Below are 17,971 nucleotides of genomic sequence, written 5' to 3'. Positions count from 1 at the left end.
AGATGGAGTAAAAAAAAACTACAAAACGGACTCATGTTAGGTTTAAGGGCAGTTGGATGTAAGCGGACTACATGTGTAAAGGTCTTAGTTAGTTAGTTACAGGTCTTGTGAACTACTTGTGTCTAGTTTTAAAGAGAAAAACTTCCATTTGATTTTTTAAATAAATCGGTATATAAGTATAATGGACTGAGACGCTGCTATCTCCCAGCACGAGGATGTGTTCCTTCTCTGAGCTATCCAGCTGGGTGTGTATTCCAGTTAAATAAATGCTAGCTTGGTCATGCTATAGCATATTCAGTCTACTTACAGCTTAACAGTGAACTACCCAAAAACTAGTTCTAGCCTACAGTTTGTTTTTAGTGACTGCAAATACAAACCCTTATGTAATTTAGGATTTATATGGCTAAATAGAGAAAACTTTCTATCATCCATTAAGGAGCACCAATTGATTGTAAGAAACCAGGAAATATACTGCCACTTAACAGGAGAAATGGACGCTAGGCACATAGAATCCTGAAGGTTAGCCACTTTGAGGCTAAACTCTCACTAGTACCCAGTTTTGCTTGGTGTCCTAGGTAAACTGATGTCTCTATCCTTTCTGACATCTTTTTTGCTTGAATTAGAAGATTTTTCTACCATCAAACGCTTATGGCAAATTCAGCCTGGATGTTGGAAATCCTGCTGCATCTTTCCTGTTAGCCAACAAGCACAGGGTTTACCAGTCCATTTAGTATACTGGTGTTCTTTCTGCTATGGAGTGAGTGTATTTGTCCCGTGTTGTATGCACTGCGTATGCTGTAAAGTGGCCCACTCCCATCCCCGTTACTCATTGGAAGATCAGCCGATCTAGAGTCAGTGACCTACACAGCATATACTTAATTATTATTAAGGCATACATCTGTATAAAGCGGAACAGTTCTGCCCCTTATTTCTCCATGTGAAAGAATGATGAATTCAAGGTGTAGAGCTGACAGAGCATAGTTCTAATCACAGTAGAAAAAGGGTTTGCTGAATTAAGTAACTGGATCCCTCTCTCCTGGTGGTGGTGGGGCGGTGCAGAGATCGTCCATGTATCCTCTTTTCCCCCTGCTGCATAACTTTCTGGCTTGCTGGTCTCACTGTCTCTGCAATCTTCATCCCAGCCTGGCAGCTGAGGTGGGCGGAGGAAGCTGCAGAAGACAGCGGATGTCATCGAGGAGTGCCGCCGGCTGGACCAGAGATGGGACACTACCGCCACCGCGATCGTTCGCTTGTGTTCTCTCTTCTCCTTGTCGGCCGCTCTGTAGCTGCAGCGGCAGATGAGAAGAGAACAGAAGTAAGCAATCGCCGTGGCGGTAATGTCCCATCTCTGGTCCCACCGGCGGCGCTCCTCGATGAGTTTCCACTCGCCCCCACGCAATTTTCACTCGCCAATTGCGAGGGGGCGAGTGGAAATTTTGAGGCCTGCCATATGGTAAGGTTAAAGGGCAACTATTGCAAAAAAATTAGGAAGATTTTTTGTATCTCGCGCATTTAGAAAGTACGCATACATAGTAATCCTCCCTTTTTAGCTGTCTTGCTCCACTAATTTGTCACCTTTTCCACTGTGCACTCAGTAGTGAAAAGTGATGGATTCGCTGATGAAAAGGATGGGATCCTTTTTCTTTGTTCCTTTGTCCCTTTACCGAGCATTCCTCTGCCAACATGTACCTGAATACTCTGCCTTTGTATTCACATAATTCTAGAAACAGTGTAAATGGACAAGATACTTCGGGGGGGCAACCACATCTTGTAAACACCAGATAACGCTATTAAAGGGACACATCGGCGCTCTGTAATAGTTAATGCTTTTTACCTAGTCAGGAAATAATGGTCACTTTTAATAGGTAATAGAATGGAGCTAAAAAGGACAGGTTGTAATGAGACACAGACCATTTCAGAAGATATATTCTGAAAATTGCCACGTATTGTACACGGCTTTATTTCTGAAGAATAGGGTATTAAAATAGATCGCTGGACTACACCGACTATCCAGCCAGTTTGTTGTGTGTTTTAAAAAAAATATATATTGCAGAATAAAGTGAGTGAATTGTGCAAAGACAGGCATGAGCAATGTAATGTGGTACTAGCAGGTGAAAGCATGGTCCATTAAAGAAAAAAAAAAATTGTTCTACACCATGTATAGAACACTTCTTCCTTTCTAATTTCTGCAAAGACTGCTTAAGCATGTGAACCAGTTTGCTTGAAGTTATCGTTTTTGCGCCAAGGGAGACATCACAGTTCCCCATCCTCCCCTCTGTACCTCCTTTTCTTGTTCTTCCCTTCCTACCTAGTTCTCCCTCCTACCCCTGAACCTTATTCCTGATCTTGTGTTAGGTCCTTCTCCCAACCCTCCCTTTTTACTTTGTGGTTCTTTTCACTGCACCTAACCCTATGTTGGGTTTATACGAAATAACTTTCGCTCAATGGCAATCCCTAAAGCTTCAAATCTTAACAAATGTTGACGTTCTTGTTTCAATGTTCTAGGAGCTTTTATATTGCTTTTGGAAAATAATTTTATGTTTACTTGATGTAAAATTACAAACCCAATAATGTATTGAACACCAAAAATGTCATTATACACAACAACAAAAATCAACATAAATATCCGTTCACAAAATCCCACCATATCTTCACTCCCTATGATTGTATTGCTTATTTATTGATCAAAAATTTTTTTTACGAGCTTCCTAAAGGTTTATGCAAGTATCTGCTGAATTTATTGCACGCTCGCCATGATATCAACATTTTCACATTTCTCTATATAATAGTCAATTCCTAAAGATTTTCCCACATGTTCTTGCCTTTAAAAATATAACTTCCTTTTAGCTGGTGTTAACAGTAAGTTTCTATGAATCAGACCGCAAAACAAAAGGGGCCCTTTGCGGCAGTGATGAATTAACAAATCTTGATAAAATAGACAACGTGAAATAGAGGCTTTCAATTGTTCGTTTGGTGCAAAAAAGAATTATTACACATCTGTGCAATATTTGTTTTCTAAATATGTGTTAAAACCTTTTTACTTGCTGTTTTTTTTGTCATAGTTGTCCAAAAAATGATCTAAATTGACAGTTTAAGTACTTACATGTTTATTATCTTACCTGCACAATTCATTTTGTGATTTACACATTGCACACCCTGGAAGATCACTGCTGGTTCAGCTTTACTGTTTCCTTGGAAGCGATGATGCTGGCTGTACAGAATTAAAGGCAAAACAGTAAACCTATATGTTTTAAAAGTGTAGTTGACTGCCTACCTGGCTTCCTACTACATTATTTTAATATTCTGCATATGACCCATAGATTAGAGAGCCCCTCAGGTTTTTAATGGAGTTTGTGACCCTACTGGGGAGAAATCTATCCAATGGGAACACAAACAAAAACATATTTTTTACTCCTCACAGTATTGTTTTATTTTTGTGCCTTCTTGTCACAGGGGCAGAAAGTGAGGGAAATCTCCCCAATGGGGTCTTCAACTGAAATAAAAACCTTGCAGAAATGTTATCTCTTCCCTACTCTATCCTAAAAATATATATTGGTTGGAGTTATACTTTAAGCTGTCCACACCTGTGAGATTCTGATTGCAGTATTTCCTAAAACAAGATAATATAAACTCCATTATTATATGCAAAACTTAAACATTTTAATTACAGCACACACATTGTATGACAAATATTAAAATGTCTATTCTTCTGTGGACTTTATATCAATTTTCTATGCTAAAGCCTGATTGGATATAAGCAAAAAGGATTGGAGTCTTCGAGCTACATGACAAAAGGAATGTACTGAGATTGTGCAATCCGATTGCTCCGTTTTATTCTTAATTCTGTCAGCATATAAGCATGGTACATGCGCAGTATAAACTTCATTCTCTTTTATTTCTCAAAAAAAAATAGATGTTTTTTTAGTTTGTTGGAATATGTGTTTGTGCTATAATTTCTTATGATTTTGTAAAGTTTTTTTCTTTTACTGCAAATCTGCATAACCTGATTGTTGAATGGCGTGCTTGAATCACTCGCATTGATGGTTTCATTGCATCATGTATAATAAACCTTGAGTTCTTGTTTTATTTTCTGGCTTTTAGACCTCGAGACTTTATTTCAACTGAAAAGGCATTGATGATTGTGAAAGAGGAGCCGTTACTCTACATTCCTCCTCCTTCTCCTCCTTGTCGACCCCTTATCAACCAAACACAAACCCTTAGGTTAGTAAAAAAGACCCATATAATATCAGTGGTTCAAAATGTAAAACCGTGTGGGTTGAGACCGTTTTTACTTGTGAGATAGATGAAATTGTAAATGATTGCATATGTTTGGGTACATTGAATAAACGCATAGTGTGCCAGGCAGTAGGTGGCACAGCACTCCTTTAAACTATGGTCACGGCAATATAGTAGATAATGGGCCTGATTTAACTATTGGTGGTGCAGAGTGAGAGATTGCGACAGGGAAATGATCAAAATTGTCACAAAGTTGCAAATTGTGACATTATCTATTATGTCGCAGTGACCATGACGGGAATATGCATTGTGAATCATTGTGTGCTGCATTAGTAAAAATTTCACAGTCTGCACCATTTTAAAGAACGATGAGGAAATCTTTTTTGCCCATAGTTCTCTTTAGGGTCACGGGAGGACATATAGTAATGTCCTCCGATGACCCAGAACTCAGCATAGCATAGTAGACCCACTGTGTCTCCAAAGGCAACATCTGGCTAACAAGCAGGACAAAAACCATGGTCAGAGTAAACGAGTGACAGCAGGCTGATGGTTAGATCAGGCACAGACAAAACAATCCTAAACATAGTCAAGGTTACAGACAGACAGAGGGGTAATGACTGACAATGGTAGAGGTAACAGACTGATTATCAGAATAACCACAGGACCAAGCACAAATGTGGTTTACACAATTTACAGAATTGATTTAAGATATGAACAGAAATCGAAGACTGACTGATCTCTATTCAGGACATGAGCATTACGGACCAACTGCTGATGTGTCATAGTCTTCCAGTTGTGGCCTTAAATTAAAGTGACTTACCTTGTGTGTCTCCTCGTCTCCCGGCCGAAAATCCGAACTGCGAATGCGCCCGCCCCAATATGCTTTGCGGCCGACCGAGCATTTTCGGATGGGAGCGCGCGGCGAAGACGGGTAAGTTTAAACCGATTTTAAAGCTTTTTTTTTTTTTCATTTTGCATATATCTACTGCTTGCTAGCAGTAGATATATGCAAAAACACAGGAGGGTTTAGAAACCCTTTAAAGTTCACTAATGCGCTCTGCACTGAAGAGACCTGGGCTGCAGTGCTGTGCAATGACCAGCAGATGGTGTAAGCTGTTCATTACATTGCTAATGTGTTGAAGCAAACATTTTTCCACAGTTTTTCTTTTCTGGTGTTCTTTAGCCATATATGTGAAGCATACATATGATTCATCGGTTGTTCATGTTAGCCTGATTTTTCCATTTACATGGGAAAAGTTATACATGAACTCCAGTTCAGGCATGTAAAATAAAAAGCCGTTTCTCTGCCCCCACAATCTAGATTTGGCATCTAATTTCAGTTGTTTCCTTAAGATCATGTCTTATGTGTGTGAGAAAAAGAAATATTTCCAATTTTGTAACCACTATCATTTAAACTCCTTAAGTGGTGGTATTCGACTTGTATCCCACGAGCCACATATGGGCCTTTTAACCTCCTCCTGGGGCCTTGGAGTTTAAATATCAGTACTACTTTGATCTAATCCATTTAACTTTTTATTCTACAAAATCACTCTATATTCAGCAAAGAAGAGCTTCAATAAAGAGATAGCAATGAGGCGCAAGGAAGATAAAAAGTAGTCTTGTCCGTACCCCCCCATAGCTATTTTTACCACTGATTTTGACAAAGAAACTGGATTTGGCTTAAAAAGCAGACACTCACAGCTCCTATAAGTGTACCGTATATACTCTTGACCCGGAGACTGCCAGATGACCCCGCTTGGAGCGCCGCCCACCGGAGCAGCAGTGACACGACACTCGGCGAGGTAAGTACGAAGAAACCTGACCACTTTCCTCAGTGCTCGAGACGCTGACTCGAGTATAAGCCGAGGGGGGCATTTTTCAGCACAAAAAATGGGCTGAAAAACTCGGCTTATACTCGAGTATATATGGTAGCTATGTGTATACTATTAACATGGTTTATTTGTTGCACTGTCATCTGCTGGTTGGCTACTGTCATTATTTTCTACAGAGAGTAAAATGGAGTACTGTGGACAGCAATAGTCCCTGGGCAATAAATGTTTGAAGTATACAGTACTGTACTAAAGTTTTAGGCACTTGTGAGAAAATACAGAAGAATATGACCACTCCAGGTGGTCTTACAGATCATCAGTGAGCCACGGGTGCATACCCACTGGGATACTCCCTGCAGTATTCAAATACAGACAAACAGGCTGCACTTTTGCTCAGCAAGCTTTATTGCACGTAATGCAAGTTTACAAAGCCAGACTCGCACATCACTCACTGCTAGACCCTCTACTACTCCTTTGTTATGTTTCTTGCTAGCGAGGGCTTAGTCATGAGCCTTAGCGGAAGTGTAGCCTTTGTGTACTTGTGAAAAAACAAAGTTTCCTTGACATAAAACTATGAAATGAAGAGTTTGTATTTGTATTATCAACCTGCATAGAGCATACACAGAAGAAAGCTTGCACACAATTTAAGGAACTCGGTAGGTAGGGTGTTCCAAACATCTAGGACATGGGTTTCAAACTCAATTTACTTGGGGGGCCACTGGACACACTTTTCAGTCCTTTAGGGACCGTTTACCAAATGTCATGCTTCAAAATAAAATGTAACTAATATACGGTACCAGTGTTAATGTCTGCACACGTTACAAGCGGCAACTGTCACCCATTCAAGTTACTGATCAGGTGACAGCCGCTGCATGTAAACGCCTGCATACCACATGTAATTATATGTGAAAGGAGTTAGGAATCAATCACTCTCCCTGGATGTGTATCCAGGGAGAGTGATTGTTTTTGTAACTGCATGTAATCATATCACCTTCCACTACATGCAGTGTGCAGGCATTTACATGCAGTGTCTGTCACCTGATCATTGACTTGAATGGGTGACAGTTGCTGCATGTAAATGCCAGATTAGGGATTCCTGCTGCAGGAAAACGTACGTTTGTGACACAGGGATCCTTAATTGCACCTGAAATATACAGTAGGTGTGAATGGGGCCGAATATACACACACACAGAAAAATACAACTTCCCACACACTCACTAATCTCCCCCCCCCCCCCCAACCCCCCCCCCCCCCCCCCCTACACACACACACACACACACACACATAAAATAATACACTCTGCCCGTTACAATCCCCCTGCACACATAATAATACACTTCCCCTCCTCCGTTCCAAGCCCCCCTCACACTTCATACACTCGACACACACACACACACATAAGAATACCGACACACATAATACACATAAGACTAGAGATGCACCTATACCGTTTTTTTTTATCGAGTCCATTCTGTTTGGCCGGCATGATGCTGATTGGCCGGGAAGCCGGGTTCCCAGCCAATCGGCATCGAGGCCCGCCAAACACATCTGATATTATGGTGACGCAACCTCCATCGCTCTCCCCCCAACACATAATAATACACTCCCCCCCCCAGAGCTCCGGCCGAACAGAGTTAGTGAGTGCCGGAGCTCTGACAGGAGCAGGAGCAGCTCTGCGGTCTGCATCCAACAGAGATGCAAACAGTGTAGCTGCTCCCGCAAGTCAGGCAAGCGGTCCGTGACAGTGTGCCGGACTTGTCAGCTGGCTACGGGCCGGTACTTTGAGACCCCTGATCTAGAAGAACTAACTACAGTTCTTCTGTGGATTAATGCAGTTTAACTGGATTGTATCTCATGTTCTCCTAGGCAGACTCAATGATGTTGAGATCAGGGCTCTGTGGGGACCATACCATCTCTTTAAGGACTAATCTGGGACTAATCAGATGCCTGCACAATACTTACAATACTTAGCAAAAAAAATGCCATACATTTCTATAATATATGCATAAAAAACTGGTGATGGCAATATTACAGCTGCTGCTCTGAAATCACAAGCAATGTTATCAGCTTTGCCTGAGTTCTCCCATGCTGGACTACAGAACTCTGCCCTTTTCTGTCTTCCACATACCCACTTTATGTGGGCAATACAGCGCTGCTGCCTTTACTCCCAGGAGCCTGCCTGCACACTGGATAGGCATCACATTCTTGCCTCTGTTCATCATCTCAAGAGACATGGGGATTCTCCCTGGTTGGTAATTGCTGCCCACCTACAGTGACCTAGTCACCTCTGACTGTCTAACCTCTGTTGCAGCAGATTGACTGCAGTCAGTCTTTGGTCAAGACTAGGCTGGCTCCTATAACAAAAGTTGATTTGAAAAATCGACTTTTGTTGAACGGGGGGTACCCAGCAGGGGGGCAAACAGCGGTTGAATTTTGACCAGCTTAAAGCTTGTAATTGGGTAAAGCAAGTCTCTGCTTTTCCCATGCAGAGCAGTAAGTTTGACATTTGTCTCATTTGCATTTAGAACATTCTCCTAAAAGACTCGTATATCGTCCTTATGTTTCCTAGCAAATAATTTATTTGCTCCCTTATTTAGCAATAGTTTTGCTGTGCTTTCCAGGGAATCCTATATTCCTTGAGTCATCAGCACCGGTCTGATGACTAAAGTAACAAAACCCTGCAGTTATTGAGGTGTTTTTGTATGCTTTGTGACTTCTTGGCTAATATAATACTGTCCCTTTTGGAGAGAAATGTTGGCAGGCCTGACCACTCCTGGGAAGATTAACTGTTAGAAGAGTTTTCCATTCATAAAGAATGTTTTTTATTGTGGAGTTTTAGAGTCCCAAAGTCTTAAAAATGACTTTTTAGTTCATTCCAGACTGACAGCTGTCAACAGAACTTTATCTGCTTGTTGCACCGACAACTTTACAGATGAGAGGCAGCGAGGATTATATTGAGTTGGACTGTCTGTAGGCAAGCTGGGCTATGTTTGGTTGCCTGGCTCTAATTATCTTTTAATTGGTTTTATATTAACTAGGGGACTGATGCTTGTGTTTTTTAATGCAAATATTTGCAATAATAGGGAAACGCAGAGCAGGAAATATTTTTCTGTTTTGAATGATTTCTGTTGAATCTCTCAAGATGCTAGGGAAATAACCGTAAACATTTTAAAACCTCACATTCATTTGACAGCTATATTTTCTATATCGTCCATTGAGGGACACAGCTCTGAGATGTAGGGTTATGTTGCTGCCTCCAGGAGAAATGGACACTCGGAAAAGCCTGTCACTTTAAGGACCCCCTTCCACCTCAGGAGAATAGATGTCTATTTCTCTTCTGCTTTATCATTTTAGTTTGTTTTTTTCTTGGAAGAGATTCTGCTACCAAGGGCTGCTAGTTGATTCTTACCGGATAATGTTAAATCCTGGGAGTTCTCACTAGCTAGCCCACATGACCTAGAGATTCATACCTGATAAGTTTAATCCTGGGAGCTTATCTAGTCTTCAAGATGCAGGTGCATTTATATCTTTAGCGTATGAGTTGAATGACCAGAAATTACCTCTTTATTTAAGGTACCACACTTTACACATGCTCCCTGTATCATATTACATAGTTACATAGTATTTGAGGTTGAATAAAGACATTAGTCCATCAAGTACAATTCCCAAAACAAAAATGAAGCAAAAAGATTAAAACATTATTGGCATTTTCCTTTCTCTGTATGTATAGTATAGTCTACCTTTACTAAAAAAGCTTTTTAGTACTATTTTTAAATATGGCCCCATTCACACCTGCAAACAGTCTACAGAGGAATTTGGGGGAATCTTGCAATCTGCTGCAGACATGAGGTGCTGTATAATACAATGACAGCTACCACTGCCCGCAGTTGTTCACAGCCTGTTCACATGTAATTGCACAGGCTGCAATTCCCTGTGGATGACCGAACATGGACACAGATTCTGAGACGCGTGTGATCGCAAGTTTGAATGGGGCCTAAACCCACCAGTGTTACTGCTGATAACAGCAGATTATTCTGGAATTACAGCCTCTGCAATTGTTTGATTTTGATATGGCAAGAATTGACAAATATGTACCAACGCTAACTTTAACATGTGGCCCCTTTGGTTTACTCAGAGGATTTTATTGAACAGCACTGGTATCTATTCTACAAACACTTCTTTTGAGAAAGCTTTGTTTGACAAACCTACATATTTGCAGGAATGTGTTTTACATTCACTAAGGTTCCATATTATTTAAGGCTCTTCAAGTTATTGAATAGCTGGTGGTCTACCGAGTCTATAGACGTCCTGCAAAAAAAACCTTCCAAACGTTTCAGTTTAGAGACATTACAGATTTATGCATTCCATAATGCTTTTTGTTCTAAAGGAAATGTAAGTTTTGTCACCATAACAAAAAGTATTTAGTTATTACCTATTGCTTTTATTATCGTTTTACAGGCTGAACCAAGAACTGCGTGGCTGGGTCCACAGACATGAAGCTGAGAGAACAAAGACTAGGCGGACAATCAGTACGCATAAAGCTCAAGCAATGCAGGTGAGAAAGTATCTGATGATTTTGGGGGAATATTCATAAAGTCATTGTGACCATTACCAAACCTTCAATATACAATAGGGGAATTGATCACTGCAATTTAAAACGCATGCATCAACAAGATACACCTGCAGTGGATGTTTGGTAAATGTCACATTCACTGCTTTGTACATATGCCCCTTTAGACTGTAATCCATTTTTTTCCTTCATTCATCCTCCCACATTTTGACACTGCATGGACAATGCGTTACTATCTTCTTTTTTTTTTTTTTCTACTGAAAGGGAGCAAACAACTGTTGAGATTGGGAATTGGGGTATTGAAAACATTTTGTTGAATGTATGCATCTGCCTTTCTCAGGATTGTAGGTAACCTTAGGGGAAGATTGAGATGTGCACAGCATCACAAGATTATATGTTCCTCCTGCACTTTTCATCTGTCTCTCTCTCTTTGTATAACATAAAGCAGGGGTCAGCAACCTAAGGCACAAGTGTCATGGTGGGCACACAAAGCCATATAGCTGTACAAATAACATTCTCAGCGCATTATTTTTAATAGATCGAATTGAGGAGCATAGGAAGTGCTATGCCTAACTAACATTCAATAACTAACATTTATTTTCTTTTTTTTTCTTGTTTAGAAGCAAGATGGGAAAGGTGATGCATCACAGTTGGTAACAATGCAATACACAGATGCAAGTTTAAAGTAAGTTGTTTTTTTTTGTCTAATTCTAAACTTTACTTTTTTATTTACTGAAAATAGAGGGTACTATTTGATATCTGTCAGTGTGTACAGTATATTGGCATAAAATACATTGTTGTTGCTCTAGCTTAGGCTGTTGAAAACAAAATTCCTCACCCTTGTCAAATAATAAAGGTAATGAAGAACTTGGAAAAAAAATATTGCTGTAATAAACATGATCTAGAACTTAATTCTTAAAAAAAAAAGAAAAACATATTCAGTACATCTCTGCAACACATGCACATTTACCATATTTTATCCCCTTAAAGACCCAGCAAGTACAGAAAAATACCTGATCTGCCAGAATCTGCCAGAAACGCAGTCAGCTCCTAAAGCCTGTTGGCTAACAACCGATCGCAGTTTGGTGGTTGTCAGCCCAGCCCAGCCCCGCCCAGTTTTAATTTGATATGCTATCCAAACCTGTTTATAACTTAGGCTATTAGTCCCAAAATAACAAGCCAGCCAAGTATATGTGATCCAGTAGATCCTGCCATTTATCTAGTGGCCATTTACATATATTACTTGTAGTTGCAGTAATAAGCAAACTTGCCAACTGTATCAATATTTAATCATGTTATGAGGATCACTCGGCAGCCACCTTTTTTCCATACAAATACACAGTATATGTACAACGTAAGGAACCACATGGCAGGTGCTCTTAGGTTTTATTATAAATCTCCAAGAAATGTTCATATTTCTTAAAAGAATCTGCCAAAAGTAAGGTACTTGTAATCTAAAGCTGTTATGTCTGCCCTTCTAAATACACCCACAGTCCCTTATGCAGGTAATAATATTGGGGTCTTTTCAAGAACTCCTATAGTGATCTGCCAGCCATCTAAATTATGGAGGGCAAATTACCTGCATCATTTCACAATATTTCTAAACCCACATTGCTTGCAAAGCTATTCATTGTTTAATGGATTTTCCTACCATGTAAATGGGGAAAGTGGGACTGTAAAATGTTTACCAGTGGAAGAAAGTTTATATCCTCTTCTCAGGCTTTCAGTGCAAAAACCGCAATGTAACTATTATTTTCCAGGGCCATATGGTATGACCAGTCCTTCTGACTGTGACCGGTTTTCTCACCAGTTCCAGGAGAATACGTACTTTAGATAGGCTAAAGTCATTGTGTCTGGTCAAGCAAAATATGATCCCTTTTTATTTACATGTCTGTGAAGGTTCTCATTCATCCAGGTCATGATATATCTGTAAAAAAATGTCAAGGCAACTGGAATTGCTGTATTTTTCCTTCAAGACATTTCACTGGCCATCCAACCAGCTTTCTCAATTCAGAATGACTTGTACAAAAAATTATCCGTGAATAAATATGGTGAAAGTTTCTCCAATCCACATAATCTGTTATTCACAACCAGGTTTTGATTGCATTTGCATAATTGGAGTCTAGGTGGTGTTATTAACCTGCCCAGAGAGGTGTTAAAACAGCATTGTATGTGGCAGACAAAAGATGTCTCATCAACCACCCCCACCCCCCCAACTCTATTCTAGCTTGGCTTCTCGATTTTTACATAGATGGCCTCCTTCACACCTCTTCTAAACCAGTCCTCCTCCGTGTCTAGGACGCGTACTTGACTGTCTTCAGAGTGACCTTTTTCCTTTAGATGTAGGTACACTGCCGAATCCTGACCAGAGGGTTTTGCTCTTCTATGCTGTGCCATACGCTGGTGTAGCTGCTGTTTTGTTTCACCGACATACAATTCTGAGCACTCCTCACTGCACTGGACTGCATACACAATGTTGTTCATCTGGTCAGGATTCAGCAGTAAACCTACATCTAAAAAAAAAAGGACACTCCTTTGAAGGCAGTCAAGTACGCATCCTAGACAGGGAGGAGGACTGGTGTGAAAGAGGCCATTTATGTAAAAATGGAGAAGCCAAGCTTGAATAGAGTTGGGGGGTTGAGACCCTGGGGTGTCTTATAAGAAATCCCAGCATGCTTTATAAACACTGTCCTGTAATGTTGTGTAGTTTCACTAAAATAAATACCAGAAACTATCATGTTTTTCCTTTTACGTTTAGCAAAACCTGATAAGGTATGGAAATGTGGGATATCAACTGTTGCTGAGATACTGGTATTACAATGAAGTGCACTGTGATATTTTCTTAGCTTTGAATAGAGAACTGCATGTAAAATCGTCCATTCTGTTTTGAGACAATGATGAATGTGTGTTTGTCATGTGTCTGGTTACTATATAAATCGTATACAGTGCAAATATTTACCCTTTTCCTACTTTGTTTTTTTAGGAATTCAAATGAGCTGCAAATTTATTACTCCTCACCAAGAAGCTACCAAGACTTTTTGGAAGCCATCCGCAGAAGGGGTGACACATTTTATGTTGTGTCTTTCCGCAGGGTAAATTTCAGTAGAATATGTAATGTGTCTGGGACTGATCGTATAAATATTAACATTTCTCCAAAGATGTGTGTAAATGAAAGCTAGTGATGTAGATGCTGTGCTATAACAGTCATTTGCCTATCCATTATCATCTATTAGTACCCATAGATACTTTGTAAATGCTTGTTGAAATTGTTCTCTTCTGAGTAGGATTTGGAGTTTATAGGCAAAGATTATAGTAATCCTGAAGTGATGAACGTATCTAATCCAACACTGTTACCACAAAGCAGGAAGCTCTAGGTGCATGAACATTAGGTACAAAGAGGTGCATTTAAGAACATTGGAGCAGACAGAATCTGGAGCAGTTGCCCATGGTGACCAGTTGGCTTCTATATTTATTTGCAAAGCTTAACCGAACAATGCGCTACTAGCCCAACAATGTGATAGTCGGCCTTACTGGTCAGTAGCCAGGCTTAGAAATTTGAAGAAATTAAGCCAGACTCCTGATCCAATTTACACAAAAATGAAAACTTTTAAGCGAGAAATGCTCATTTGTTTTTATGGCACTACTTTCTTCCTCACCGGATGAGCGTGGAAATTTCTAGAGCTTAACCTGCTCACAGGAAATGTAAATGTGAAATATTCATATGTAATCTTTCACATTTATCTAAGAAGAAATTAAAATACATCTTTGCTATATATTTCAGTGCTAAGGTCTAAAAATTAAACACGTTTCTTTGTAAAAATATCTTAATTGCCTCTTCGTGAACTAACCCTAATGATAGTCTTAATAAGCAGCCAATTAAGGTTCCCAGCTGGTATAGATATCACCCATCCAAATGCCCCAAACCCACTTGAATCCTTTACAATATTGGATAGAGTATAGTTTTGATCTTCTAAGCCCCTAAAACACACTTTTTTTGCTTTATCTGTTTAGATCCTGTTCCAGCAGCAATGGAGAGACAGTTGTTACCTGTCATAAGATAGTATCAAGTCTGATAGCAGATTGGAAGTAATACCTGAGAATATGCTGAGAGTATGAACAGCAGAAAAATCTTTATAAAAAGACACAAAGAATAACAATGTGCAGGGAAATCCCACCAATGGGGACAAAGACAGTAATAATTTATTAGGGCTTCTAGTCCTTCCCCTGTATATTCAAAATAAAAAGGTTTTGACTGGAATCCCTCTATAAATTGGTGAAATTGTTCAGGCTTGCTTAAAGAACATCTGGCGCTTTGCCCATTTAGGACAATTTATTTTTGACAGGCACCTACTGGCACTTTTCTGTTTTGCCCCTCAACTAGCTTTCCTTACTTTAACAGAGTGTGACTCAGTATGACAATTTGAGAATGAAGGCGCATCAGCAATATACGTTCATTACTCTGCTTTCTACTCCCATCACCAAGCTTTCAGTGTTCGAATACCTTTTCTATTTTTGGTGCCTTGGGACCCTCAAAGGACCCCTTATCACCAGGCTGAGAGTACACTTTTAGATTCCCTCTTTTCTTGGTGATTGAGCAAATCTTCATCTCCTTCAGCAGTGTGTTTTAAATATTTTTTAGACTACTGTGTTGGATTTTCTGTTTGCTTTGTTAGTGGACAGCTTGAAAACTTATTTTAGAGGTAAAATGTATACATTGAACATACATCGGTAATGGAATGATATAATACGTATTGACAGATGATCACAGCAATACAAACTATTTCATATTGGTTAATGGTCTATGTTTTGTTTTTTATTTATATATAATATTTTTTTGCAGGATCATTTGCTGTTGCCAGCAACCAACAGAAACAAGACCACTAGGCCGAAAATGTCAATCATTTTGCCGTCTATGAATGTAAATGGTATGTATGCTAATATTGTGAAGGATGCATTGGTTACTCTAAGATAGTTTTTTGTTTTTTTTTGCCAAGTTTGCTGCTGAAGATCTTTTCTGTGAGCCCAGGAACAAGGTAGGATCAGTGGACAGTAGGTGAAGCCCTGCGTAAAATAGAACTGCTGCAGCCCATCACTCCACAACCCCAAGGCCATCTTGGGCCTCTTTTTCCTGGATATAGAGTTCATCCCAAAAATGTAAACTCTGCTTTTGCACAGATAATGTTACAGGTAACTCTTCTGCAGTGGATATCCCACAAGTAGATTTTTTTTTCTTTATCATCTAAGGCTGCGTTCACACCAGGGCGATTCAGTCGCGCGGATTTTTCAACACTGAGCTGTCAACCGTAAACACATTTATTCCTATGTGGCCCGTTTCAATCTGCCTCCCTCCCAATTTGCTCCCCGGGCTACTTTTTTTAGCGCTGATCAGTGCGTTTTCCATATAGATGTCAATGGAAACGCGCTGGTCAGCAAGTTTTTGGCCTTTTTAAAAAAACGCCCAAAAATACCCTTTCAAAAATCATGCGGAAACCGCGCTAATCCCCTACCTTAAAAAAAGAGGTATAAAGGAATGTTCTGCTTTTAAGTCTCTTTCTTCAAAGTCCTTTAACCCCTTTATTGACTTTTTGGGGTACTGCAGTTTTTCGCCGTTTCACGGTCGCACGCAATTTGTAAACTGGGCATGTTGGGTATCGTTTTACTCGTTGTAACCTCATCTTTTATATTTCATTAAAAAAATGGGTAATTTGTTGTGTTTTGGGGCATTTAATTAAATTTGTCACTAAATTTTGGGGTTTAATAAGGAGTTGTGCTAATATTGCGCAACATAAAAATTTTCAACTACCACCATTTTATTCTATAGGGTCTTGGCATTCAGAAAATATATAATGTTGGGGGGTTTTATGTCATTTTCAGGCCTAAAATGTGGAATATAACATGGGTGCAAAAAATGAAAAAAGGGCCTCAGTCATGAAGGGGTTAAAATGTTGGGGGTTTTCTGCGACTTCAACTGCGTTCTTGCTGCTAATTAAGTTTTAGAACAAATTAGCCTAAGTACTAAGATGCTTCTAAAAACTCATTCCTGGTGGCTGCCAAGTAAACATGCTTTGAAGACTTGTATATAGAAGCATAGTTTGATGGAAACACACTGATTGTATTCCCTTATTAGAGTCCTGGAAAACCTGAATTGTCATCATTCCGTCATGGACAGGCAATTGAGTAATGGATCTCAGTTTGTATAAAACATACTGAGGGGAATTTTTGAAAACTGGAGCAGACAAAATCTGGAGCAGTGCCCCCTGGCAACCAATCAGCTTCTCTCTTTCATTTTCAAAGCTCAACTTAAAACATTGAAGAGAGAAGCCGATTGCCATGCACAGCTGCTCCAGATTTCGTCTGCTCCAGTTTTGATAAATTCCCCTTACTGTATATAGTGTGTGTGAAAAATGCTATCTCTGGCAATGCTATTATTGTGCAATGTTGATACATTTCCATTCACACTCATACCTTGGTTGTAATTGGTCTGATGATTGTTACCGTATGAGTTTGTCAAATCTTCATAAGACATATGTATATAGTTTTATTTCTTGTTTTAAATAGGTGGGGGTAGCTAGTGGGGAAATAAAGTCTTTGTTGTGCTTATCAATGTGGAGGGGAGTGGCAGGCCCAATGAATTGCAAATAGGGTCATTGTTGAGCCCAGGCATGTCCAGATAATCACATAGATGTTCAACTTCAGAATCCTGTGTATCAGGAGCCAAGACCCTTTGATCTAATAACAAGTAGATTGGCCAATCGTAGAGAGGGGTGTGGAGTTGTAAAGAGGGTCCCTCTTTATTGGCGACCACGAAGCTGTTACCTGAATTACTATTTTAAGTTATGAACCGCTATATAAGCATTCACACTTACAGGTTTGAGATTCTAAGGATTCATTCATGAGATTTTTGAGCTCAACACAATAACAGAATTTATTGGTATATAGTATCAAGACTTAAATACAATGAACCAACAATCTATTTAACTACAACATACAAAGAAAAGATTTAAACATGCCAAATACCCAGACATTGGTATCTAACCGACAAACAGACATACAGTTAAGTGGTGGAAAGATTAAATGTATAGTTACCCATTAATCGTCACATGAGGCCCCATCCTGGTGAAAAGAGGACGAGCTGCTTTTTTCCAGTCATTAATATACCCCTGGTGTCCATAGGGATGCATGACACGTCTCCCATTGGTTGCCTCCCAAGGCCTAATGGAGATTGGAGGGTTTCCAAGACCCTCTTTACAACTCCACACCCCTCTCTACGATTGGCCAGTCTACTTGTTATTAGATCAAAGGGTCTTGGCTCCTGATACACAGGATACTGAAGTTG

General features: G+C 39.7%; 1 protein-coding gene across 1 annotated transcript in view; it reads left to right on the top strand.

The window, feature by feature from the left end:
* The window catches only part of ATF6 (activating transcription factor 6), a 66,860-nt gene that overhangs the window by 32,554 nt on the left and 16,335 nt on the right, over nucleotides 1–17,971 (top strand). Inside the window, exons 11-15 of the mRNA XM_018573187.1 lie at nucleotides 4,102–4,221; nucleotides 10,524–10,620; nucleotides 11,256–11,320; nucleotides 13,619–13,727; nucleotides 15,476–15,560. Of these exons, the coding sequence (XP_018428689.1) occupies nucleotides 4,102–4,221; nucleotides 10,524–10,620; nucleotides 11,256–11,320; nucleotides 13,619–13,727; nucleotides 15,476–15,560 (476 nt within the window). The remainder of the gene's footprint in view (nucleotides 1–4,101; nucleotides 4,222–10,523; nucleotides 10,621–11,255; nucleotides 11,321–13,618; nucleotides 13,728–15,475; nucleotides 15,561–17,971) is intronic.

The sequence above is a fragment of the Nanorana parkeri genome, unplaced genomic scaffold (genome assembly GCF_000935625.1).
Source record: "Nanorana parkeri isolate BGI_ZX_2015 unplaced genomic scaffold, ASM93562v1 scaffold2265, whole genome shotgun sequence".
Classification (NCBI taxonomy): Eukaryota; Metazoa; Chordata; class Amphibia; order Anura; family Dicroglossidae; genus Nanorana; species Nanorana parkeri.
This window is presented reverse-complemented; position numbering and strand designations above follow the sequence as displayed.